Source organism: Pongo abelii, chromosome 6 (genome assembly GCF_028885655.2).
Source record: "Pongo abelii isolate AG06213 chromosome 6, NHGRI_mPonAbe1-v2.0_pri, whole genome shotgun sequence".
In the NCBI taxonomy this organism is placed as follows: Eukaryota; Metazoa; Chordata; class Mammalia; order Primates; family Hominidae; genus Pongo; species Pongo abelii.
This window is the reverse complement of record NC_071991.2, coordinates 81,385,694-81,411,090: the sequence shown is the minus strand read 5'-3', so window position 1 is coordinate 81,411,090 and position 25,397 is coordinate 81,385,694. Positions and strand designations below refer to the sequence as shown.

Genomic DNA, 25,397 nt, shown 5'->3' with positions numbered 1-25,397 from the left:
ATTAGCAGTCTAATAGACCCTTCAAACATTCAAGTAAGTGTTGGAAATGGAAGGTCCAATATAGGAAATCTAGGAATCTTAAATTCTCACCATTGGGTTTAAAACTCTATCATTCCTTCAGTATGAATTTTTCCAGAAGTTTCACATTTTCAAAAGATAAAACTCAAACCAACCAAATCCTTTAGGGTGCTTTTCTGTATGAATCATCTTTTTGCAAAGAGGTGTAAGACTGTCTTTATTGCCAACTCTGCCCCCTCTTCTACAGACAGAACTCAGTGATTAGATTCTGCATTTATTTAGGTTATTCGCCTAAAAAACCTGGTTTCCATACTGCAAATAAATGACAGGAACTTTTCCACTAGATTATCCCAGACAGCACAAATGTTCTTTCCAAAAGTGGAGCCTGGAACCACAGCCCCCTCACATTGCCTGTTACATCTGTTTATGCTTATAGAAGTGACATCCACTTCGTAGACAGAGAATGCCAATTTCTTGGGAAAGGACCCAGAATTTGGTGATGCTTAAAGGAAAAAAAAGCCCTTACTGCTTAAAATTAAAAAATACATAGAATTGAGTATTGAGTAATTACAAAATCCTTTTAAAATGAAAAGATTTTGCTCCCAGAGTATATAGAATCTGTGTACGGACTTGCCTGGGTTCATAGTCGGCCATAATCATTTACTATTAATAGCCAATAAAGTGGGTAAGTTACAAAACCTAAAACTTAGTTTTTCCATCAGTTAAATGGGGCTAAAAATAGTTATGTTGGGAAAACTTGTGAAAGACTTTGAAATGAGCAAAAGATTACTGTTTGTCCTTTCAATGGAATGCTGGATGTTATCTACAGGACTCCGGAGTGTTATGAAATTTACAGTCGTCTGCACCTTACTTAGACTGACTTTCACTAGGCTATTTTACTACTCAGTAAGCTGTAGAAACGTTTGGTAATGTAAATGAGTTTTATCTACAGAATGCAAATTTGTTACTTTACAGATACAACTGGTTACCGCCCTGTAAAGCAGATAATAATAAACATTACATTTCAGTGCTCTATAGAATATTAAGCAGCTTTGCCTCTTCTTGCCTCTATGTCTATTCTTCACAGTCTCACGTGAATGGGTTGCAGTATCTTGCTGGGGTTCCCTTTCTAATTAAAAGTTATAAAAATTTTGATCTATGTTCATTTATATTTCTACCATTGTCATGTTTTTACCTTCTTGAAAAATTATTTTTTAAGAGTTCCTGCTCCCTAGGCTTTTTGGAAGGATTGGTTTAAAGATCTGTATTGACAGTCATGATCAGTTTTATATTTTGCAGGAAGGTGGTAACACTTCCGGTACTTGGGGGTGTAAGAGGGAGTACTGAGCGTTTAGAAAAGGGCGGGCTGGGGGAGGGGAGTGAGCTGAAAAACTCTCCCTAGACAGTAAAGGTAGAAGACCTCCTTATCCCTTTCTCTTTGGCAGTGAGACCTTAAGGTCAAGGTGAGTAGTAGGCCAGGCGCAGTGGCTTAGGTGAAGGCCACACCAGACTTGGGCCTACGTCTTGGCCTTCCAGGCCAGCAGAGTGGCCTGGGACTTGGATGCCTTGGGGTCACGGAGTTAACTGCAGACTCAGACTAAGTGGGGCCCCAGCAGCGGTCAGCCCCAGAACCAAGTTCCGGAGCCAACACCCGAACAGGAAGGGGCCTTGCCCCAGGCCGGAGAGGCCCCTCGCCCACGGCCGAGGGGGTGGGGCGGCCTCGCCTCGGGCCAGTGCTTTTCGCCCTTCCTTGGCCGCCAGAGGCTCCCTCTCTCTCCCTCTCCCGGGATTTTGCTGCCGGGCTCCCTCTCTCTGCGGCCCTAGAGTTAATCCCATCAGCCGAGGTGAGGCACCTGTTACCCCTGGCCTTCCTCACCCCCGCGGCCTCTCCTCCATTACACCGCGGCCGCCGAAACGGCCCGGCGTGGCGACCGCACGTGGGCCAAACCCCTTCCCCGGCCGGCACCCCTTGCCCCAGGCCGGCCCGAGCGTGCGGGCGGGTCGCTGCCCGGGCCGCCGCCCGCCCGCAATGGCGTTGGGGAGCGCAGCGCGCCTCCCGGGGCCGCCCGCCGCGGGCAGGGAGCGCGTGGGGGCCGAGGCGCGAGTGGAAGCGGCCGCCGCAGCCGCCCTGCGCGCTGCGCCGTGAGGAGCGGGTTGCGGTGTACCCAGCGGGCCGGCGCCGAGCCGAGCCGCCGCGTCCACCGTGGGGCGGGGGGCGCCTGCGAGGAGGGGGTGGGAGCCGCGGCGGCCCGACCCTCCCCGCCCGCGGCGCTCCCGCTCGGGTAAGGGGGAGGCTGAGCGCGGGGCGAGGAGTTGGGGAGGGTGGAGAGGAGGAAAAATCGGCTTGTACAAAGGCTGAGTTGCAGGCTGGGGGTGGGGGTGGGTTGTGGTGGAGGAGCAATAGGTTGAAGATCGGAGGCATTATCAGTGGGATCTATTGTTTCCTGGCACATTGGGAGGAAAAACAAAGGGATTTATTTTCATTACCCTGTAATTTTTTTTCTTTCCTATTTTTTTAAATGTGGCCAGGGAGCTCGTCTCTCTCCGTGTCACAGTGGGATCCGCCTGGCAGCCGCCGGGAGCCGCAGCCAATGTGTTAGGACTTCAGGTGCTTCTTGGCACAAAGCTAGACTGCGACCTCCTACCATAGCGCTTGGCGTCACCTGCTCTCCCGGTCCTGCCCCAGGGCCGAGGGATTGCGTCCCGAACCGGGCTTGGGAATCGGCTGCCTCTCAAGTTGGTGTTATTTATGTTTGTCTTTTGTGAGGGCAGGTTTTGAATCCCCCGGCGGCCCCATCTCCGGCTGCCCCATCTCCCCCGCCCCCGCCTCCTCGGGTTGGAATTGGCGGGGGAGGGAATGGGGTGTGTGTGTAGGGGAGAGGGGAGGGTGTTTGTGGCTTTAAAAAGAATGGTCAGGGTAAAAGGAGATTGTCGATGCTTTACAAAAAAAGAAAAAACAGGCACCACACTCCAAAGCCTTTCTTGTTTGTCTGCATGGGCCATGCATGCGTGCTGGGCCAGGAGCCGAGTTTGGAGACGGTTTAAGTGGAAGTGTGTGCCTCCTCAGCTGATTGTGCGTGAGGGTGATGTGGCTCGGTCTAATATCAAAACAAAACAAAAATAAAATGAAAAATCTTTAGAACTGCCTGCATTGTCTGCTCCTCAGCATATCTTGAAGTATTTGATTGCTGGCTTATTGATATAAAATCCTGCTGTGGGCTTAAAGAGACCAGCAAGCATGCATTGCGTTGCGTTTTGAACTGTAGTTAAGTTAGAGGCAAGAAAGAATAAACAAATCAGGGCTGTGAAAAGGGGTGTCACAGTATATTTGCTTTCTGATTGTCACATTCTTACGCGTTTATTCCCATGGTAGTCTGCATCCCACTCCATAATTAATAATAACCACTGTTAGGAAACTTCCAAATACTTGTTATAACTGAACTTAGTGAAACTTACTGATATTCAGGAACTTTTTTTCTCCTTGTTTTGGTCTGAAATTGCATTAGTATTGCTTTGGGGATGCTGTAGATGAGAATATTGGACCAAAAAAAGTAAAATATGCCGCTGTAGGCATGTTTTGGAGTTTGTAAACATAGATTCCAAACTTAATTGTACTTAGAAAGAATAAGTTCTACCTAATTGTGGAGAATCCTAAATGAAGTTGATTTTCTGGACAGTTTGATGATTTCTTAAGGATCGATGAACTGCTGGTTTCTTTTTAAAGGGCATTCACAAAAGCGACCAAAACTTGGGCTAAAGTATTGCTTTCAAATATACTTATGTGTAACTTGTATTTGTGAGTGTGTGTGTGTGTGTGTGTGTGTGAGATTTTGATAGGTATCTCCAAATTGTGTTTGGAACTTTTTTTTTTTTTTACCAAAGACCAATCAGAATGATAACTTTTTGACTTTTAACTTCCCATTTCAATGAGTAATCTCTTCTGTTTGCCACGTGGCTAAGCCATTTGGAAAATAAAATGTATGTTATTTGACTAGATATAAATTCAAATAAGTAAATGAATTCAGAAATTCATTCTTTTCTATTGCAGATGAACCTCTAGTCTTGCTTTGAAAAAATCATTCTGTGTAACTCTTGACTGTGACTAAGTTCCTAATATACCTGTTGGGACGATCACTGACACAGTGTACCATTTGAGAGGTACTTTTCTTGACCCAATACTGGTGATTAGAGAAGAGAGGTATCTTGGTTTTTGGTTTTTTCATTGATCACTATGAACATTGGCTTTTCACCCCTGAAGTGAAAATGTTGAAAACTGAGTCTTCAGGTGAACGAACCACGCTCAGAAGTGCCTCTCCTCACAGGAATGCATATCGAACTGAGTTTCAGGCACTGAAAAGTACCTTTGACAAACCCAAGTCAGATGGGGAACAAAAAACAAAAGAAGGTGAGGGCTCCCAGCAGAGCAGGGGGAGGAAATATGGCTCCAATGTCAACAGAATTAAAAACCTGTTTATGCAGATGGGTATGGAACCCAACGAGAATGCTGCAGTCATTGCCAAAACAAGGGGGAAAGGTGGACATTCATCTCCTCAGAGAAGAATGAAGCCCAAAGAATTTCTGGAAAAAACTGATGGCTCAGTTGTTAAGTTGGAGTCTTCTGTTTCTGAACGAATTAGTAGATTTGACACAATGTACGATGGCCCTTCATATTCCAAGTTCACTGAGACTCGAAAGATGTTTGAGAGAAGTGTGCATGAATCAGGACAGAACAACCGCTATTCCCCAAAGAAAGAGAAAGCTGGAGGGAGTGAACCTCAGGATGAATGGGGAGGTTCCAAGTCCAACAGAGGCAGTACTGATTCCTTGGACAGCCTTAGCTCCCGAACTGAGGCTGTCTCCCCAACTGTGAGTCAACTGAGTGCAGTATTTGAGAACACTGATTCTCCCAGTGCCATCATTTCTGAGAAGGCTGAAAACAATGAATACTCAGTGACTGGGCATTATCCCTTGAATTTACCATCTGTTACTGTTACAAATCTTGACACATTTGGCCACCTTAAGGATTCTAATTCCTGGCCTCCTTCAAACAAGCAAGGTGTTGATACAGAGGATGTTCACAAGAGTAATGCAACTCCAGTACCAGAAGTGGCTTCTAAAAGTACCTCTCTAGCTTCGATACCTGGTGAAGAGATCCAGCAGAGCAAGGAACCCGAGGACTCCACATCTAATCAACAGACTCCCGACAGCATTGACAAAGACGGTCCTGAAGAACCTTGTGCTGAAAGTAAGGCAATGCCAAAGTCTGAAATCCCTTCACCACAAAGCCAACTGTTAGAAGATGCTGAAGCTAATTTGGTTGGAAGTGAGGCAGCAAAGCAACAGAGAAAAGAACTTGCAGGTGGTGATTTCACCTCTCCTGATGCTTCTGCATCCAGTTGTGGAAAAGAAGTACCTGAAGATTCAAATAATTTTGATAGTTCCCATGTGTACATGCACAGCGACTACAATGTGTATAGGGTGAGATCCAGATATAATTCAGACTGGGGAGAGACAGGCACTGAGCAGGATGAGGAGGAAGATAGTGATGAGAACAGTTACTATCAGCCTGATATGGAATACTCGGAAATTGTTGGATTGCCAGAAGAAGAAGAAATCCCAGCAAATAGGAAAATTAAGTTTAGTAGTGCCCCTATTAAGGTAAGTGTGTTTTCTCCATTTGTTTTCTAAATTTGTTTTTAGTACTAGGGCCTAATTGTATGTAGAATAGACTTGACAACTAGTAGGAGTTTTTGTAAGGGATTCAAGATTGTTGATATCTTTAAAATCACCTGTTGTCAGGTGATTTTAAAAGTTCAGAGTTTGAGAGATATCAATTACATTTCTTAAATGTGCTTTATAATGGCATACACCAATAGTGAGTAATATTAAAGCTGAAGAAGTTCGGGAATTGTGAGATACATTCCAATGAACTGGAGTATGAGTATTGTGAGTACTGAAAACCAGGAGTGTTAGTTTGAAATGTAATTACTTTAGTTTTACCTAAAATTATTCACAAATAATATTTTCTGAATGTACACACTTTAAGGTATGAAGTATAAGGTACAATGGGAGATTTTTGGTAATCTGGGAATAATACCCGATTTACTTTCTTAAAAAATCTGAGTTATTACTTAAGTGTAAGTGGATTGTGAGGAATTTTGTTGGAACTTTTTTTGGGGGATACTGCTAGTTGGTGGTGAAAATTTAATTTATGGAAATATATTAGCTGACTTAAATACTTTGAAAAGCTTTGACTGTAAATACTTTGAGTTCAAAATTTGTTACATAGCTTTAAAATGAATTTTTTTGAAAGAAATAACATTGATTTGCCATTCATGGATTTATTTTTACCTCTTAAAAACTGGATAAATGCCAATTGAATTCACATGCTCTAATGACTTCACTTAGTTAACTTTGGTGTGGAAGAACAGCACAAAGTACATCAGCAGTGGGTGGTAGAATGTTTTTAGTGGATAATGGCAATAGGGGCAGGAGGTGGTTGGTTGAGTCCCAGAATCTCCTGGGGTGCTTTTTCAAAGTGTACTTGCCCACAGCTCAGTCCTGAGATTCTCTGGCATGCTCTCCTTGGGGAATCTGGAAGGTTATGGTGGCAGAACGTGTAGTTTTAGACCACATTCTAGGGGTTTCTAGCTTACACAGTGTGTATATATGATAGACTTGGAATTTGATATATTTCTGTAAATTTTCTCCTCAAAATCTAAAATCACTGTCTGCTATTTTCATTTTAGGACCTTCCATATAAGGCTCTAAAATATAAATTTACATAGAAATACTTAAAGAGAAATCTGACATTGTTCTGATTATGAAATACTATTCTGAAATAAAGTAATAATCTATGAAATTATTTACAGATGTTAGCAGGCAGACTTTCATTTTATTAGTGTAAGGCAGAAGTTCTGGGTCAGAATGGGTCATGTTAAGTTAAACTGTAGTTTAAAATAAACTACAGATGTCAATTCAGTTTGAAAGTAAGTTTCTTTGCAGTGCTTTACCACCTTCCTTTGTGATTATCTCCTTCTGCCTTCCTACTCCTCCCCAACCCCCACTGCCCTACTCTAGATGGTCTTTAAAGGTGCCTTTCCCCCAAGCCTATCCAGTGAGCTCCTAAACTTTGCCATTCGCATCCCTTTTGAACATCATCTTTCTACCCCTTAGGAAGAAAGCAATAAGATTAAATCGTTTCACATTGAGAAAGGCAGGAATAACTGAAATGAACTCTTCAAAGAGTTGTTAAACCCAGTGACTAACTTTTTAATGCAGGGGATAGCAGCTTATGAAAATTTATCAAGTAGACCACTACCCAGTCAACCAAGTGGGACACCAGCCTGTATTTGGGTCCTGTGCTGCACAAAACTTAACTGTGCACTAGTTGGTTTAATGGATTTTAAAGGATTTATCATTGAAATATGTCTGTTTATATGTGAACAAACCAGCTTTTTGGGAATGATATTTTGAAGTTCAACTAATTTTTGCTATGATTGCTTATAACAATAAGTATTTTGCCTCTTAATTTTCATATGACAATTTTATATAGCAAAGAATGAAACATTACCTACATTTAACGCATTTCATCAAGAATAAGATTTGTAAAACAAATTAGATCAAGCATAAGACTTGTGAAACAAAGATAATGTATTGCATTTTATTGGGCAGTTAACAGGACTTCTTGGAGTGGATTAAGTTTGCAAACAGAAGATTCATTCTTAGCCCTTTGTAATGAATAAGACAATTACTCTTTCTTGCTGCTTCCATTGTTTAATATGCAAGTGGATTCACTTGGAAAATTTGAGAGCTGCTTTCTACTGGTCATGGTGGTGGTCATAGTGTTTAGGTTATTCTCCAATTAAGATTTTTTTTTTGCCTCAGAGGGTGGTAATACCTAATTAGATCCAATTAAAGTATTTATTGAAGGCTTATCATGTGTGTTCTCTCATGCTGTTAGCTGAAGAAGACACAAAAATCTGTAAGGTTACCCCTTTCCTCTGTGAGTTTGTAGAGTCAATTCTTAAACACATTGTATTTAAAATCCTTAAAAAACAGTATAAGAAACTATGCCAAAATGTTTAATGTCCTGTGAGTCCTTTAATGGCACTTGGTTGTACTAAATGCGTATAGTGAAAGGGATTTGATAGATTATTTGGAAAGGAATGCATGCAACCATTTTCTATCTGTGTTTCTTTATTCTTTTCATAAAGCTTTATTTATGGAATGGGAAGTTGCAATTCCTAACCTCAGTCTTTTCCTTTGAAACTTAAACATACTTCCTCTTAAAGAAGCAACAGGGAATGTATTCTTTAAATAAATGATTTTTAGAACTTTTACATTCTTTTCCTGACTGTCACTTTATTCTATGCTAGGTTAAAAATTCCTAGCACCTTTAGTTTTTTGTTATAGATCTTATTTATCATCTTTGTATGTGTAATATTGTCCTCAGTGACTACTTCAGTTCTTTTTATAGGTGTTTTACATAGATATTTCCATAAGATGTCTTAAATCTGGACTTAGAAAAACATCAGAATAATAGTTGATCTTTCCTGTATAGCATATACCTTGTACTTGTACATATACCTTGATTTTTAAAAATGGTCAGACTGTATTGCCAGCCATCAGTTAGTATGACTTTCCTATCTTTCACAGACAGTTGTTTCTTATTAGATAGATTGATATGTTTCATAGGGTCATGAAATATTAGAATGGGATTAATAATAGCAAATTAAAATCCAACTTTGAGATATGGAATGGGAGAATGTTATGAACCATGCTAATTCAAGATGGAATTATGCCTTCATTTTCAGGAATTTTTCAAAATGAAAGGATTGAATTAAAGTAAATTTGTCTTAGATGAATCAAAACAAGAGAGGGTGACATGTCATTTTTTTCTACTAATTCAGAACATTTATGGAGCCCCTAATATGTGTCAGGGACAATGCAAATATAACAAATACAACAAATACATAAAATGAGGAGCTGATGAAGTAGGGAGCTGCTGGTCAGTGGGAAGTGTACAGCCCATTAAGGAAGCTCTCAGGCTGTTCCCAACTCTGTGCTTTGATGATCTTTCTAAGGTTGCTGCAGCCTCATTAAGGAGGTCACAACCTTTCTCTGTTTCTTATGTCCTTTGAATTGGTATTTTTTTTTCCCCTCAAATACTATTGTGTTACAATGGATTGTTATTCTTGAAACAGCGTGTCTGAAAAAGATTTTTCTAACTCACAGTAAGAAGGATATTGCAGAGTTAATATTGAGGTACATTGTGCTATATTTTGTGTTTTCTCAAATCATATGGCGCTTTACAGGACTAGAATTCAAATAATCAGCAAGGGCACCAGAGCTTCTTCAAACCTTACATGATAGTTGTTGAAAATGGATCTTCTTGTATTCTCTCCCTCTTTTGGGGCTCCGAGTCATAGTTAGGGCATTCATGGATATATGAAATTTTTTTGTTCAGGATGGTTTTCAGGGAATAGTTCTGTTGAGATTCAACTTTTTGTCTTTGCGGAGGCTTCCCTTTATAACAGTTTTGTCAGTGCTTCTTAAACTTTAATATGCATATGAATCACTTGGGAGATCTTGTTAGCATCAAGATTCTGATTCAGTAGGTATTCTGTGGGAAATTACCTTGATACAATGGTTGAGCTACAAGTACACCAGCAGGCCAGCTATCTCAGAGGTTATGGAATAGACGACTCAGAAAACAAATTAAAATGCTTGAATCACATGATTTACCAAACCAGTTAAACACAAATCCAGAAGCAAGAGGAAAGCTATGGCGTAAGTTAACACACTGCAGGTTCAAACCAGGTTGGAAGGACCACGCTACCTGTCCTGGATAAACAACGTTCCTATGTCCCATCTTTCTTTCACATAACCCTTCCCCATTAATGACGTGGTCATGAGGACCAGAGCTGATGTTTGAGCCAAGACTCCACAGACTAATGATTTCCTGGGTTGATGATACACACTTGTTCTTTGAAGAGATGTGACAAATACACTTAGGTACAGCCGTAGCTTTGCTAGTTTGCCTGCTGATGAGCCATGGGACCATCCTTGGTGTCCTCAGTAGATGACTGATATGGAAGTAATGTAGCTATCAGTCCAGGCATAATGGTGACTTGGTATTTCCATTGCTTTTTGTCTATAAGTAAATCTCATTCATTTTATCATAATTTCTATTTATTTTATTGTTGTCATGTCTTACTCCCAGCTTACCTATTTATTACACATCTGTTGACTGCCTTCGTTTCACCAGCTTGCATTCTCATTATCAATACTTGGCCCAGCCTGAGTGTTGCCTCTGTCTCATAAGTTGTTAGTTTATTTACCATCTATGATTATCACTTCTTAAGTGTTTCATCCATCCCATTTGTTTTGTTTACCTCTATAATAGAGTTTCATATTCTGAAATAATATAGGAAAACCACATAACAGTATGTCTGGAGGGGAACCTTAGATTTTACATTTTTAACAAGCTCTCAAGTGGTGCTGATGCTGCTGATCAAGAGATCACTCTTTGGAATATGAATTTGAAGTACAATCTTCTGGCTTCTGAAAGTGGCTGGCCATAGCATGTTAGGGAAGCAACATGTAATAAATTTCCTTTCCAGATGGGCTGCTATAGCTGGTTGGGTGGAATAATATTCTCTGAAGATGAAATAAGGTATAATCTTGTAAAGTGTGTGAACACTCTGTTTCTGGATCCCAAAGTGGATTATTATCCTTAACTCAAGGCATTTGGGTCATTAAAAAGTCACATCCTAGGCTCTTTGTGTGGTTTAAGTTTTTAGTTATAAAAAGTTGGGAGGAGGAAGTTTTTAATAGAATCAGAAATTTCATTTCTTTCATTCTTTTGCAAGTGTAAATTAATAAACTTGGAGAGTATAAGAATTGTCATATGATTTAACTTGCTTTTCTTGGATAACTTTGATGGTACAACTTTTTTTTTTTTTTTTGCGATGGAGCTTTGCTCTGTCACCCTGGTTGGAGTGCAGTGGCATGATCTCAGCTCACTGAAACCTCCACCTCCTGGGTTCAAGAGATTCTCATACCTTAGCCCTCTGAGTAGCTGGGACGACAGGCATGCACAACTATTCCCAACTAATTTTTGTATTTTTAGTAGAGACAGGGTTTTTACCATGTTGGCCAGGCTAGTCTCGAACTCCTGACCTCAAGTGATCTGACTGCGTTGGCCTCCCAAAGTGCTGAGATTATAGGCATGAACCACTGTGCCCAGCCGATGGTATAACATTTAAATTGGATTTCCTTTCAAATTTTTATGTTTTATGACCTATGCTTCATAACCAGGTAAATGAAATATGTCAAATATTTTAATATACTTTGTAAAATCAAATAATGAGGATTTGTTGAATGAATCCCTTTTCTAAAATCCAGAGGTATATCTCTACTTTTTTTTTTAACTGAACAGTGATCATTTAGTGTTTAAAAAGGGATTCTTTTGACAGCAGATTATTTCAGATGTTTACTGGTATTTATTTGTAATGGAAATATTTAAAGTTTCTTGTTTTTTGTTAATTTAATTAATTTTTTTTGAGACAAGGTCTTGCTCTGTCACCCTGGCTGTAGTGCAGTGATGCAGTCATGGCTCACTGCAGCCCTGACCTCTGGGGCTCGAGTAATTCTCCTGCCTCAGTCTCCCATGTAGCTAGGACTACAGGCAAGCACTACCATGCTTGTTAATTTTTTTTATTTTTTGTATAGATGAAGTCTCACTATGTTGTCTAGGCTTGTCTTGAACTCCTGGGCTCAAGCGACCCTACTGCCTTGGCCTCCCGAAGTGCGGAGATTAAAGGCGTGAGCCACTGTGCCCAGCAGTTTCTTGCTTTTTGGATCATACATAATTTGTGTTCCCTCTAAACTTTCTCACAAATGACACTAATTGTTGGGTTCATGTACTTGAAAGATAAGATGCCAAATTTGGAGGAAAATCATTTTGTGTTATGTTATCCATATGTCGTTTACCTTGTTAACCCAGTTACATGCCCATTACAAGTAATTTGATTGAAATCTCATCTGCATTAGATTTTTTTCTAACACCTTCTCTACCACTTGAAAACAAGTTTAGGAATTTTCGTAGAGAAATATAGTTAGATGTGGGCTAAATTCTGTATAAACAAAACAAACATTACTATAGATTGTTGATTTTTATGCTGTTATCTAATTTACCTGATATTTTTCTTGATTTTCTATGCTCTCATTTGGACCTATTTTCTTTTTGTTCTTTTGCTTCATTATATTCTGTAGCTATGGTTTTGAAAAGGAAGAAAACTTTTCAAGTTATGCTTTACAGTTTTTCTTCTGGTCACTTTTACAGTTTTCTCCTGGTTCTAATCTCTTTAGTTTGTGACATAGACATTTAGAGATGAAATATACTTGAAGGTAATCTAGCGTCATTTCCCAGTCACTTCAGGAAGCCCTTCAGTAGCATACTCCTGACAGATGATGTTTCAGCTTCTGCTTGCATAATTCTGCCCATGGAGAGTTTATTACTTTGGAAGGTAAAAGGAAAGTTAGAAGGAGGGGCATGCTGGTGTGTGTAGGGAGGTGGTGCACTCACTCTTCTTTTTATTTAATTTTAATTTGCAATTTTTTATTAAGATAAAATTCAGGTAACACAGTTCACCACTCTGAAGTGCACAATTCAGTGGTTTTTAGTATATTCACAGTGTTGTGCAACCATCACTTTTATCTGATTCTAGAACATTTTCATTATCCTAGAAAGAGACCGTGTCTGTGAATAGTCATTCCCAATTCCCCTTCCTTCTTCATCCTCTGGCAAGCAGTAATTGACTTGCTTTTTCTGTAGACTTACTTCTTCTGGACATTTCTTACAAATGCTTTTAAAAAAGAATATAGGAGACTTGAAGAATATAGGAGTATGGCTTGGGATATATTAAATTTAAGATATCAAGAGGATAGCACACTACAGGAAAGTCTAGAGAGCAGTGGCACAAAGAATTTTCTTCTGGTTGGTGACATGGTCTAAAAGTTAAGTGGCACGATGTGGGAGCAACAAATGCTGTCTGCCATTTTATGCGTTTCATAGAGAGGAAGAACACATGAAGCTGAGGAGACAGTAGGATTCAAGAAGAATGAAATGTATAACTGAGGAAGAATAGGTTTATGTGGCTAAGAGGATGGCTGAACAACTCCTTTGCATGGGACACCGCACTTCTCTTAATGTAATCTAAAATTGCTACACATGAAGCATGAGTGTTTGATTCAGCATAGGGTTTCTTTATTTCCTTTTAGAGACAGGGTCTTGCCCTGTTGCCCAGGCTGGAGTTCAGTGGCACGATGAAAGCTCACTGCAGCCTTGAACTCCTGCGCACAAGGGATCTTCCTGCCCCAGCCTCCCAAGTAGCTGGGACTACAAGTGTGTGCCACAGTGCCTGGCTAATTACATTTTTTTTTTTTTTTTTGTAGATTCAGGGTCTTGCTATATTGTCTAGGCTGGTCTTGAACTCCTGGGCTCAAGTGACCCTCTTGCCTCAGCCTCCCAAAATGCTGGGATTGTAGGTGTGAGCCACCATGTCCTGCCAACATAGGGTTTCTTTAAAGGTACAAGTGGCATTGATGCTGAGTTTCATCTTTACATTGGTCTTTTTATAGCATGAAGGAATCCTGTTCCTTTTCTAATAATCTGATGCTTATTTCTATCCTACTTCTTTTATATTGTCGCTTTCCTTATTCTTTTACTTTGATTGGAATTGTTCACGGACAGCTTCACTACTTTAAAATTTTTTCTTATCCTTCAATATTTCGATATAGATTTCCTGTGCCTACATGCTATTATCTGTACTGTAACCATCCATAAGATGAGTGATTTGAGGCAGATATTTATTTAGTTTACTATGTATTGTCTATTGGAGCATATTACTATATAGTCTATATTACTATTAAATATCATTAACTAGTAATTAGTTAGTAAGAGGTACTTGATAATCTGTCAGGTTGGACAAGTGTGCCTCTTGAGGTCTTGAATTTCTTACCTGTAATTGAGGCTGTCTTACTTGTAATTTATCACTGAGATTGTTTCTCGGCTTTACCATCCTGTAATTCTCTGTGTCTTAAACATATTTGTACTACACCATAATCATAAATATTTGTGCTGTGATTTCAAAGAGAAAATTTTGGACATCTTTTGTTGAAATATCGAAACGAAGAATTTATGTTAAATTGTTCTTGAGAACAATAATTCTATAGATTATAGTAGAAACCTTAAAATGAGTAAGATATTAAGTCCATGGGAGCACATTTTTATAGAGTGGATTTTTAGAGCAACTTGACTTTTGAAAGTATGGGTTTAACTATATGTTAAAACACCCTGCTGAGGAAACTAAGAATAAAGAAAGAAATGTTTTGTAATATAGTTGCTGACATATTAATTGCTTCACTCACTTTTGCTCTGGAAATAGCTTCATAGCACAGTTCAACATGATTGAAATATTGATAATTTTTTTTTTTTTTTTTTTTTACAGTTCCCAGTTTTCAGCCTAACTTACTCTTTCTTATGCACATATCCTTACAAAGAAGACAGCGAAATACAGTATGAACATATCAGGAAATTTTATATTTTAGGAGGAGGAAAGTTTCGTTCTTTGCTTACTTAATCTATTTCATTGGTATTTTTAAAAAGTATTTGTGGAGTTAAAACTATTCACCAAATACTTATGGATAATGGTAAATGAAACTGCTCACAGATCTGTTAGTCTCCTGTCCTCTTTTATAAGTCAGATGAGTTTTGTGCCGGGGAAAGCTAATCTTCCAAGTTGTTTTCCATGCCAGTTGAAATATATAGGGCTAGATTCGGACATAGAGTGGTTGGCAAGGGTCAAAAAGGTGAATAGAGTCATGACGATGAAGGTTTCTTTACAGGAATAAGCAGTGAGAGTCTTCCAGATTAGGTCTTTGGTATTTCTGTCTTGATGCCTTTGAACTGGCATGACCCTACGAAACTGAGTGACCTGCATGTTGAGTCTGTTGCTGTATAGTAAGATGGTCTTTTCTCTTTTATTCACCTCGGATTTCTCCTCCAAAAATTTCTTTTTACTCCTCCTCTTTTAAAAATATGTAAGTATACAGCCTCATGGAGGCTACATTCATATCAGAAAAGTGTCTAATCTTCAATATAAGAATCTTAAATAGTACTCACAGTCAGAGGTACATTTTCAGGCTTGTGAAGAGTTTTCTTTTCATGGTTAGGGTCCACAGAGGAGAGGGAAAACCAGGTTTATTGGTTAGTTTTTAAGATCTGTTTTTGAGGCCGGGCGCGGTGGCTCACGCCTGTAATCCCAGCACTTTGGGAGGCAGTAGCGGGCAGATCACGAGGTCAGGAAATCGAGACCATCCTGGCGAACACGGTGAAAACCCCTCTCTACAAAAAAATTAGCTGGGCGTGGTTGCGGGTGCCTGTAGTCCCAGCTACTCGGGAGGCTGAGGCAGGAGAATGGCATGAACCCGGGAGGCGGAAGTTGCAGTGAGCTGAGAGGGCGCCACTGCACTCCAGCCTGGGCGACAGAGCGAGACTCTGGCTCAAAAAAAAAAAAAGATCTGTTTTTGAGTAGTGTTATTTTGATGGATTCCTTTACTAAGTACTTGTTTTGGGTAAAATTGATGTGCAAAATTGTTTTGTAAAGGAAGAGAAAGACATAAATTTGCACTTTTCATTGTTAATTGATATTATATATGTATAAAATTATTATTTTTTTAAATAACCCATTTCTCAGGGGGAAAGACAAAACTTATTGTAGGATGTTTGAATGACATCTTATCTACCATTACCTAGAATGTGTTTATTTTTAGAAGTTTATTCTGTAGGTGGAATAATAAAATACAGTAATTTAAATTATACACCAGGTGTTATATAATATTCTATGTCCAGAGCATCTATCTCCTTTTAGAAATCTTAACATTGAGCACTGAGCACTAAAACAAACAAACCTGTAAGTAAGTCTTTTGAAAAATAAAGGCTGGCTGGAAGATTGAGGCTGCAGTGAGCTGTGATTGAGCCACCACACTCCAGCCTGGGCAACAGAGCAAGACCCTGTTTCAAAAAAGAAAAAGAAGGGCTGGGCCCGAAAATCTATGATTTTCATATCTGTATTATATACAGTTTTTTGCTCAGCATCTAGAATTACCTATTATTTAGGATAGATTCCTAAAAAATATAATTTTATTAATTTATAATTTTATTATTTATAATTTTATTAAATTATATTTAAATTAATTTAAAAAATTATTTTAAAGCCCTTTATCTATAATTCAGAAAGGGTGAATTATATTGTTATTGTCTGAATTGTTATTCAGAAAGGGTGTATTAGTTTATAATCAGCATTGCATTGGAATAGTTTTCTCACAATCCCTGCACCAGTACTTAGTTTTATTTATATGCTTTGTAGTTTTCAGTTTGGTAGGTGAAAATAGCTCTTATAATTTCTACTCGATCTATTGTTGAGATTGAAAATTTTTTATGTGCTTATAGGCTTTTTTGATATGAGTTCTGAGTGGTTTTTAAATCAATGTTTGTTAGTAAAGACTACGTCAATGTGTTACTTAAATGAGTTGGTAAAAGTTAAAGCAACTCACATATCCAGTAATAGGGATACGGTTAAATTCATTACGATAAATGCATATAGTATAATAGGATAAAGGTGTATAACTCATGTTTTCTAAGATTACTTAAAGATGTAAATACTTCATAATAAAAAAGTCTGGTTAAATGCTGAATATGCATTTCTGTCATATTTTTACTTTAAAAATATGTGTGTTTGCACCTAGGACAAAGATTAAAAACACATACATCAAAATGTTAACTCTGGTAATTTCTGGATTGAGAGAATAGTGATAATGTTAAATGAATGTATACTTTTCTGAATTTACTTAATTTTCTACAATGAGCATGTATTACTTCTTTAATTACATTAAAAAATAGTGGTGGGATACAATTGGAATGATCAGCAATAACAACATAAAGAAGTTAACAAAAACACTTTTTAAAATGCTGCCCCAAATTCTAATAATTAGTCTTTTAATGTATTTTTTTTGGAGGACAACATGTCACAGAAAAAAAATTTGGTTTAATAGTGTAAATTTATGTAACACTGAAGAAGGTGTTACTTTAAGAAAATGGATGAACTTTTGATAGTTGAATTCATTAAGTGCATATTTCTTAAACCTTGGTAAAATTGATCCCACATTTGTGGCTAACCTTTTAAGTATTATGGGGAGGGAGACCATCCAATTCATTTTAAATTGTGATTATATAGCATTTGCATAGGCCTGAGATATTTTCCTTAAGTTCAGCTATTGTGTATATGATGTTCTAATGTGTTACTTAAAATACGCTTTCAAACACTGGGTATGATGAATTTGAAGTGAAGCATATTTTAATGAGTAGTCATACTAAAGATAATAAACATGTACTTAAAGGAAACTTAACCATTTTCCCATGTGGCATAATGTCTTTCTGATGTCTTAGATTATTGAGCCTCAACAGGCTTGCTCTCTGTGAAGGTGAGAGAGTGGAGATGTCAAGTTCATTATCTTGCTTATATATAATCCTTTGAAAAAATTTTAACACACCCAGTTAAAAATAGGATTTTGAGTTCTAGGCCTCCACAGAATCCATTTGAATATGTTTCCTGTCCTAAAACACCAGCCAATATGTGGTTTCCTGTTGTTCCTCTTAAAAAACATATTAGCTGAAAAGAGATTCATTTGATGTGTGGTTAGACTATATGGTAGTATGTTATATTTTTAGTTAGAATCAAAGGGTCAGTTCCTCTCATCTATTGGGTAATTTTCTACCTTTGAAAAGCTTTGGTGGATAATGTTGTAGTATATAAATGATGACAAACGTATTTTTGTTGGGTGGCAGAGTTTTCTGAAATTGGAAGTTTAAATTATTGCTTTTTGTTTAATGAGATCAGCAGATTACTCTGATCTTACAGTTTTAAGCAGTTCTGGGATTTTATAAGTTCTGGTGAAGTCCTAATTAAATTGCCTTACAATATAATCTGGTGTTTGGATTATCACTTTTTGTTAAGTATTCTTAAACCTTACTACAATATGGTTGATAAATTCTGTTAATATTTTATTGTATACTGGGTTTCTAGTAGTGATATATAGATGATTGTATATAAGAACTATTTAAAGAAAAAGAGGCAACATTAACAGACAAACCATGTAAAATTTTGACTCTTTTCTATAAAATGGTTACACTGGAAAAAGAAAATTGGAGTTCAAGAAAAAAATAATTTTACTGGTTGTGATTTTGCATATTTATGTAAATTTGTGAATGATTTGAGGCAGTGATATCTTTTTTTAGTTAATCATGTACCCAATCAAGTTTGGGACGAGGCTTATGTTTTTCCATAGAGATTATGACACTTGTGGAATTTTTATCTTGCTGGCTCCTTCTCTGTATAACGAGTTCTGTGAGTAGTAGCATTAGTGAACTGGAGCTCCCTCAGGAGATTGTCCCATTTGCAGATGTAGCAATCAGAAGAGTTTTAGTTTGAGTTACTGGGTTTTGACTCTTATTACCTAATACAGTTCTTTATTTATTTAGTTTTGAGATGGAGTCTCACTCTGACTGCGTTATTATCATTTTTTTGAGACGGAGTCTTGCTCCGTTGCCCAGGCTGGAGTGCTGTGGTGCGATCTCAGCTTACTGCAACTTCCGTCTCCCAAGTTCAAGCGATTCTCCCACCTCAGCCTCCTGAGTAGCTGGAATTACAGGCACGCACCACCATGCCTGGCTTAATTTTTCTTTTTTTAGTAGAGACGGGGTTTCACCATGTTGGCCAGGCTGGTCTCAAACTCCTGACCTCAGGTGATCTGCCCACCTCGGCCTCCCAAAGTGCTGGGATTACAGGAGTATGCCACTGCGTCTGGCCTACCAAACGAAATTCTTACTCTTAATCTAGAATGAGAACTATTGAGAGTTCATCCATTAGAACGCATGAAGCCTGTCCCTCAGATGGTTGAAAGTCTGTAGCTAGAGGATGGTTGAAATAAACAGAATATTGATGTGAAATATTTCTGAAGGTATCCTTTTTCCGTATCCTATATTTAATGTTTAGCTGGCATATTAGAGTTGTCCAGAGAAACAGAACCAATAGGATGTGTATATATACAGAGAAAAATGTATTGTAAGGAGTTGGCTCACAGGATTATGGAGACTGGCAAGTCAAAAAGCTGCAGGGTGGGTTGGCAGGCTAGAGACTCAGGGAAGAACTGACATTGCAGTTCGAGTATAAAAGTCTTTTGCTGGAAATTTTTTTTTTTTTGCTTGTGGGGGAGTCAGTCTGTTGTCCTATTCAGGCCTTCAACTGTTTCGATGAGGTCCACCCACATTATGGAAAGAAATGAGCTTTCCTCAAATTACATTTAAAAACACCCCCACAGAAACATCCAGAATAATGTTTGATTAGCTATCTGGGCACCATGGCCCAGCCAAGTTGACTTATAAAATTAACCATCACAGTCAAGCTTTCTTGTTTTGATTGCCCCTTCTGAAGCTGTTTCAGGGAGAAAACTCATTTTTTCCCCCATATGTCTTAGTCGGGGAGTTGGTTCCTCTCTCCCTCTCATTCTTAGAAAATTTGCTGAAGGGATTCCCTCTGTTGGGCAGTATGTTGTAGGAGAGGATTATATATTTGGAATCAGAAAGACCTGTGTTCAGATCCTGCAGACATCTGATCTTTTAAGAAAGTTTGTTTAAACTTTGAGGACAGGGAATTTGTTTTATGGTTGTGTCTCTAGGATTTTCACACTGCTTGGCACATTGTTGGTACACAGTTGGCATGAATAACCTTTTATGTTCACCATCTCTGCCCTTTCTCCTTCCTCTTCTCCCCCTCCCCCCACCTGAAGGGCCAAGTTGGGATGATATTAATATTATTATTTTTATTATATTTCGAGATGAGGTCTCACTCTGTTGCCTAGGCTGGAGTGCAGTGGCATGATCACAGCTCACTACAGCCTCGACCCCTGGGCTCAAGGGATTCTCCTGCCTTAGGCTCTTGGGTAGCTGGGATTACAGGCGTGCGCTGCCATGCCCAGCTAATTTTTTTTCCATTTGTGTAGAGACAGAGTCTCACTATGTTTCTCAGGCTAGTCTGGAACTCCTGGGCTCAAGCGATCCTCCCACCTCAGCCTCCAAAGTGCTGGGATTACAGGTGTGGGCCACTGCCGGGCTAACATTTTTATATGTATAATGCTTGTATGATTTATTTATAGGTAAAATCCTTCAGGTTAGCAGTTACAAATGAAAGCTGGGTGATTCCATTACAGATTATAATCTTTCCTGGCCACTGCTCTGGCTTGCTGAAGCTGTTGTGCTCTCTTTCATTTGGGAAATCTCAATCTATTGCCCTGTAAGGTAATGACAGTTCATAAGTAACCACAGTCATTAAAATATGGTTGTTTGAGATATAACTATGGAAGTTGAAGGGGGAGAGTACTCATTTTGCCTTAACTTTATATCTACTTTGATCACCAAAGCTTGTAATTAGTTGCAAGAAAATCTAAAAATTGAGATTCCATCAGAAAGTTGTAAAGCTACTTATTTAGAGGTTGCAGTAACTTGCTTCACCTTTGGTAACTTGAGTATGTGAGTGTATCTATATTCTGAAAATGAAAGTTATCGAAAATTTAATTAACTAAAAAATTTGAATTATTTCTTTTACTATTTAGTCTTTTTATCTTCCTTTTATTTCCTGACTTGTTTACTAAAATGTGGTTTCTTTTGTTTTTTTCAGTGGTTAGAGAGGAATTACTTTTTTGGGATCATTTGTGTCCCCCTACTCCCTTAATATTGATTTTAGAAATGTGCTTGGTTTTAATTCCATAGCTAAGTTATAATTTTGTAATTATTTTTGTAGTTGGTTGTCTCATCCTCTAATCAGGCTTTTGCTGACTGTGAATTTGTTTATCCAGAAAACAGTTTTTCATTTTCTTGGTGACTTGTAATTAGTAATAAATTGCATGGGACCAAATAATCCAAGGTCTTGAAATTGTATTTTTTGCCTGTATGTTTCCTCCATGAATTACATTATGTGGAAAATGTCTGACACTTGTTATTAAGCTGAAATATGAAATAGCTTTGCTTGTTCATGCAAATTTGTTTATGTAGAAACAAGTTTTTCCTAGGCAGAAATAGCTTTTGATAGCATCCTAAGGAAGAGAATGGTTAAGCTGTTTTCTGCATTTTCTTTTTAAACGTACAATAATTTTTTGGGGGGGTTATGTATATTTCTGCAGATACATAAAAACAATGTTTTGTAAAATGCATTGTAGACATTGAAGTAGAAGAATCTTAGTATTTTCAGGGCCCTTGATAATATCTTTATCTAAAAATGTAACTATAAAAGTTATTGTTTTTCCATTTCTAAAATGAATACAAGCACCTTTTAGCAGGATGTTGGTAAGAATATATGACTTAATATGAAGGTTCATTATATTATTTGAATGAATTGAGCTACTATGTCAGATGTGATTTTGTTACTGCTGTTTTTCATCTTGAGATTCATATTATAAGATTTTATAATTACTATATACGCATTAGTTAAGGCTGATAAATCACCTATTCAAGTGTTTATAAATAAGTGGTTATGTTACAGCTATTTAGAGAAGCATTGTCTTCTGAGTTGATTGATAGTAGTCAACAAACATTGAATATGTTTAAAATGTGTTGACTTCGAGCTCTGCTGTGTAGATATTGAGATAAATAAGACAAACCTTTTCTCCTTGAGACTCTAGACTTATGAAGGAGTTAGAGAAGTAAACATTTGTAGGATAGTGTGATAAATGCTGTGATAGAGGTATATACATAGGGTGACCATATATAATTTATTGTCCAAACTATTGAGAAATTCAGTGTTCTGATTATTATTACTGTCTTCAAAAATAAGGGCACAGACCGTTGTTTAGTCCTCTTTGGATCATGCAATGTCTAGGGTGACCATGGGATTTATTGTCAAAATTGGGACACTTTTTGAGAATGAAAGGGGATGTTATGAATACTTACACTGGGGCAACAGACATAATCTGGAACTGACCCAGGGAAGCCAGTACACATGTCACCTTTGATATAGCAGCTTGCTGTGGTGCTCCTAAGCAGGGGAGTCTACCTTTATCAGGAGGAGAGGAATCATTAGGGAGGACTTCTCAGAGGAAGTGGTGCTAGAGTTGAAGCTTTAAAGATGAAAAAGAATTAATTAGGTAGAGAAGTGAAAAATCCTAAGCTGAGGGAAAAGTATGTTTGAGAAAAGAGTAAACCAGAACAGTTGGAGGAACATGAAGGGTGTGTGTGTGTGTGTAGTGTAAGAATGTAGGCAGGTGGTAGTTCAAGGAGGGACTTATACACATAGGAGTTGGAAATGAAATGCAAACTATGGGAAGTCATTGAATAATTTAAAGGGATAGATGACATCATCACTTTGCTATATACACCCCTCCTATTTGTTGGTGGTTATGGAAGGGTGGAGAAGATCCATTGGTTCCCCATTTTTTCTCTCTGTTCTTTCAGTAAACATTTATCCTAGAAGCTTTCAACCAACTTCTGTTTATTCAGCTTGCTGGATTAACTGATGTCTTCCATTTGCTGGATAGGACATGCTGACTGATGACCTCACAGACTGTTCTTATGCCCTCACTACTCACCTCACCACCTACAGTCATAGGCTGACTAGGAGTTGGTTGTGTACATTCCTAAACCTGTTTTTGCCCTCTTTGTCTTTCTAAGTGTGTATTCACTACTATGTAAATTGATAAAACATGAGTGTGAAAATATTTTTTTTTGCTATAAAAATGTAAATTGAATTCTTTCGGGAAGATCTGATAAAATATGTCACTTAAAGATATTGTTAAATTAGATGAGGAAGCTATAGATGACAGAAACTCTTTCAACAAACATCTAAAAAGATGTGCCACTCCAATTATTTTGTGAGTGTCTTCAAGTTTTTGTCCCACTTTAAAGAAAACCAAACTGGCAATCATAGCCAATGAATTATGCAGGAAAGATACTGTGGATCATTAATTTGCAGACCTAAACTCAAAGTAAAGGTGTTGGCCTGATGTCAAAAGATTGGTAAATGAATATACTTCTAGGTGTCTTACATTAATGTAGACCTATTAAAATATACATCAGTTTTTATAATTTCTAACTTTAACTGCCATTTTCAATTATCGGACAAATTCTTAGTCTAAATTGCTTCTTCTAAGAGAGCATCTTTTTGTAAAAAGTGTCTGCTTTAAGCTAGGCAGTATGCTAATCACCTGAATTACATATTAGAATACATCTCTCAAGGAGCTTGAATTTGCTTGGGAGAGATGGACACGTAAGTCACAATGTAGTGAGAGTAGCATTGCAATAGAGGTGTGCACAGGATGCTGTGAGTGCGGAGAGAGGGCACTTGGGTTCTGGAGGCAAGTTCCAGGAAACTCCTGGGAGAAGCCAAACTCTATCTGAGTTTCGAAGGTTTATTAAGTGTTGGTAGAAAAAGGGACAAGTGTGCAACGTAACAGCAAGGCACAGAAAAGAGAAAAAAATGCTGTCTTTTGCAGATCTCAGAGTATGATTTATTTATAGGCAAAATATTGTTGGTACCTGGTAAGGCATGTACCACAAAGTTTAATATTGTTGGTACATGTTAAGGCAAGGGCAGATTAAGAAGCTTCCTTTGTGCTAGACTTAGTTTGCACACTTTTCTGAAAACATATTAGTTGTTGGAGGGAGTTTTGAGCATGGAAAGGCATTATTAGATTTGTATATTAGAAAACCACTCTAATAGAGAGTGGAGATAGATTGAAAGGCTAGGTGTGGGTTGGGTATGCAGCAGTCACAGTGAACACGGATGAGACTGATGAATGTTTGTCAGAATGGAGGTTGAAGCAGGCAAAGGGTAAACTTGGGCAAGCTGGATTAGGCAGAAGATGATAAGAGGTGCTATTTTGTGTGAAATTAACTTTTAAGTACAAAACTCATATGTGACTATTTTTTATTTATCCATGTATTTTTCCTACTCTCCCCACAAAGGATCTTGCCTAGTGCTTGGTTGGTAACAGATGCTCAGCAAATGAGAGCTAGTGTAGGAATTAACTTGACATAAACAGGGAATTGATTGTCTTTGATCCAATAGTTGCAAAATAGGAGGGATGAACTCATAGGGGCCTTAGAGCCAAGGCTGTGGATCCGAGTGTTAGATCCAGGCATCTATGTCATTGGGGTACTGTGAGGAGAGGAAAGATGAGAATAAGGGGTAAGACAGCAGGAGAGTGTTGGGAGGCAGCATGATGGGGAAGCCCCACATTTTGGAGAAATAGAGTTTGAGAAATAGCGCTTCAGAGAAAGCTTGGAGAAAAAGATTAGAAAGATTTTAGGAAGCATAAAGGTTGCTAAACTTTTTCTTTTTTTGAGATAGAGTCTCACTCTGTCACCCCAGCTGGAGTACAGTGGTGCAATCTGAGCTCACTGCAACCTCTGCCTCCCAGGTTCAAGCGATTCTCCTGCCTCAGCCTCCCAAGTAGCTGGCATTACAGGTGCTCCCCCACAACGCCTGGCTAATTTTTGTATTTTTAGTAGAGACGGTGTTTCACTATGTTGGTCAGGCCCGTCTCCAACTCCTGACCTCAAGTGATTTTGCTCGCCTCGGCCTCCCAAAGTGCTGGGATTACAGGTGTGAACCACCATGCCCAGCCCTATCTTTATACTTTTATAGAGATGGGTTGGTAGGTGAAGTAAGTAACTCTGAGGAAAGCCAATGGTATATGTGGATTGAGACTGGGGAAAGAGTACTGCACATCAGGAAGGGGAAAGGAGTTACAGAGATACAAAGATAGAGACTTGTATTTATTTCTGGTAAAGTAGGTTAACATTACCTATTTACCCATTTAAAATTAGCCATTTAAAGTATGTAATAGTAACTTAGAGCTGTGCACAAGTTTATGGCAGATTTGGAATCAGAGATGAGGTCCTAAAAGAACCAGTGCTGGGCTTAACTGTCAGTTTTGCAGGTTAAGCTAGACTGTTAGCGTATCCATACAAAATAGGTATGAAGATTAATGTTGCCTTCTGTAGAATGATTTTGCCTGGTCAGCTGGAAGTTTTTCTTTTTTTCTTTTGCAGATTTTTCCAGCTATTGTTCTGCCCTCTGAAGTACTGGGTCTATAATGATCTTAAAGTCTTCAGAGAAATATACATGAATATTATTCTTCATCAGCAGCAGAATGAAGTAATTTCTCTTTCAATATTAATTTACACTGAAAAAATAAGTGCTCACCAGTAAGAGGTTTTATGTTCTTTTCTGACGGCAGGTGAACTTCAGATAATGTTCTGG

The 25,397-nt window shown here is 38.3% G+C and overlaps 1 protein-coding gene across 17 annotated transcripts in view; it reads left to right on the top strand.

Annotated features, from left to right (window-relative positions):
* The first annotated feature begins 1,684 nt into the window (after nt 1-1,684).
* Nucleotides 1,685-25,397, top strand: part of PPP1R9A (protein phosphatase 1 regulatory subunit 9A) — a 390,995-nt gene continuing 367,282 nt past the window's right edge. For 7 of the 17 annotated variants that reach the window (XM_063726077.1, XM_054559457.2, XM_054559469.2 and 4 more), the window contains exons 1-2: nt 1,729-1,862; nt 4,067-5,676. In XM_063726077.1, coding sequence (XP_063582147.1) covers nt 4,282-5,676 — 1,395 coding nt within the window. In that variant the 5' untranslated portion in view covers nt 1,729-1,862; nt 4,067-4,281. Of the gene's footprint in view, nt 1,863-2,202; nt 2,301-2,426; nt 2,755-4,066; nt 5,677-25,397 lie in introns of those variants that run through there. The other 10 variants (XM_063726078.1, XM_054559470.2, XM_054559467.2 and 7 more) reach the window with 7 other exon arrangements.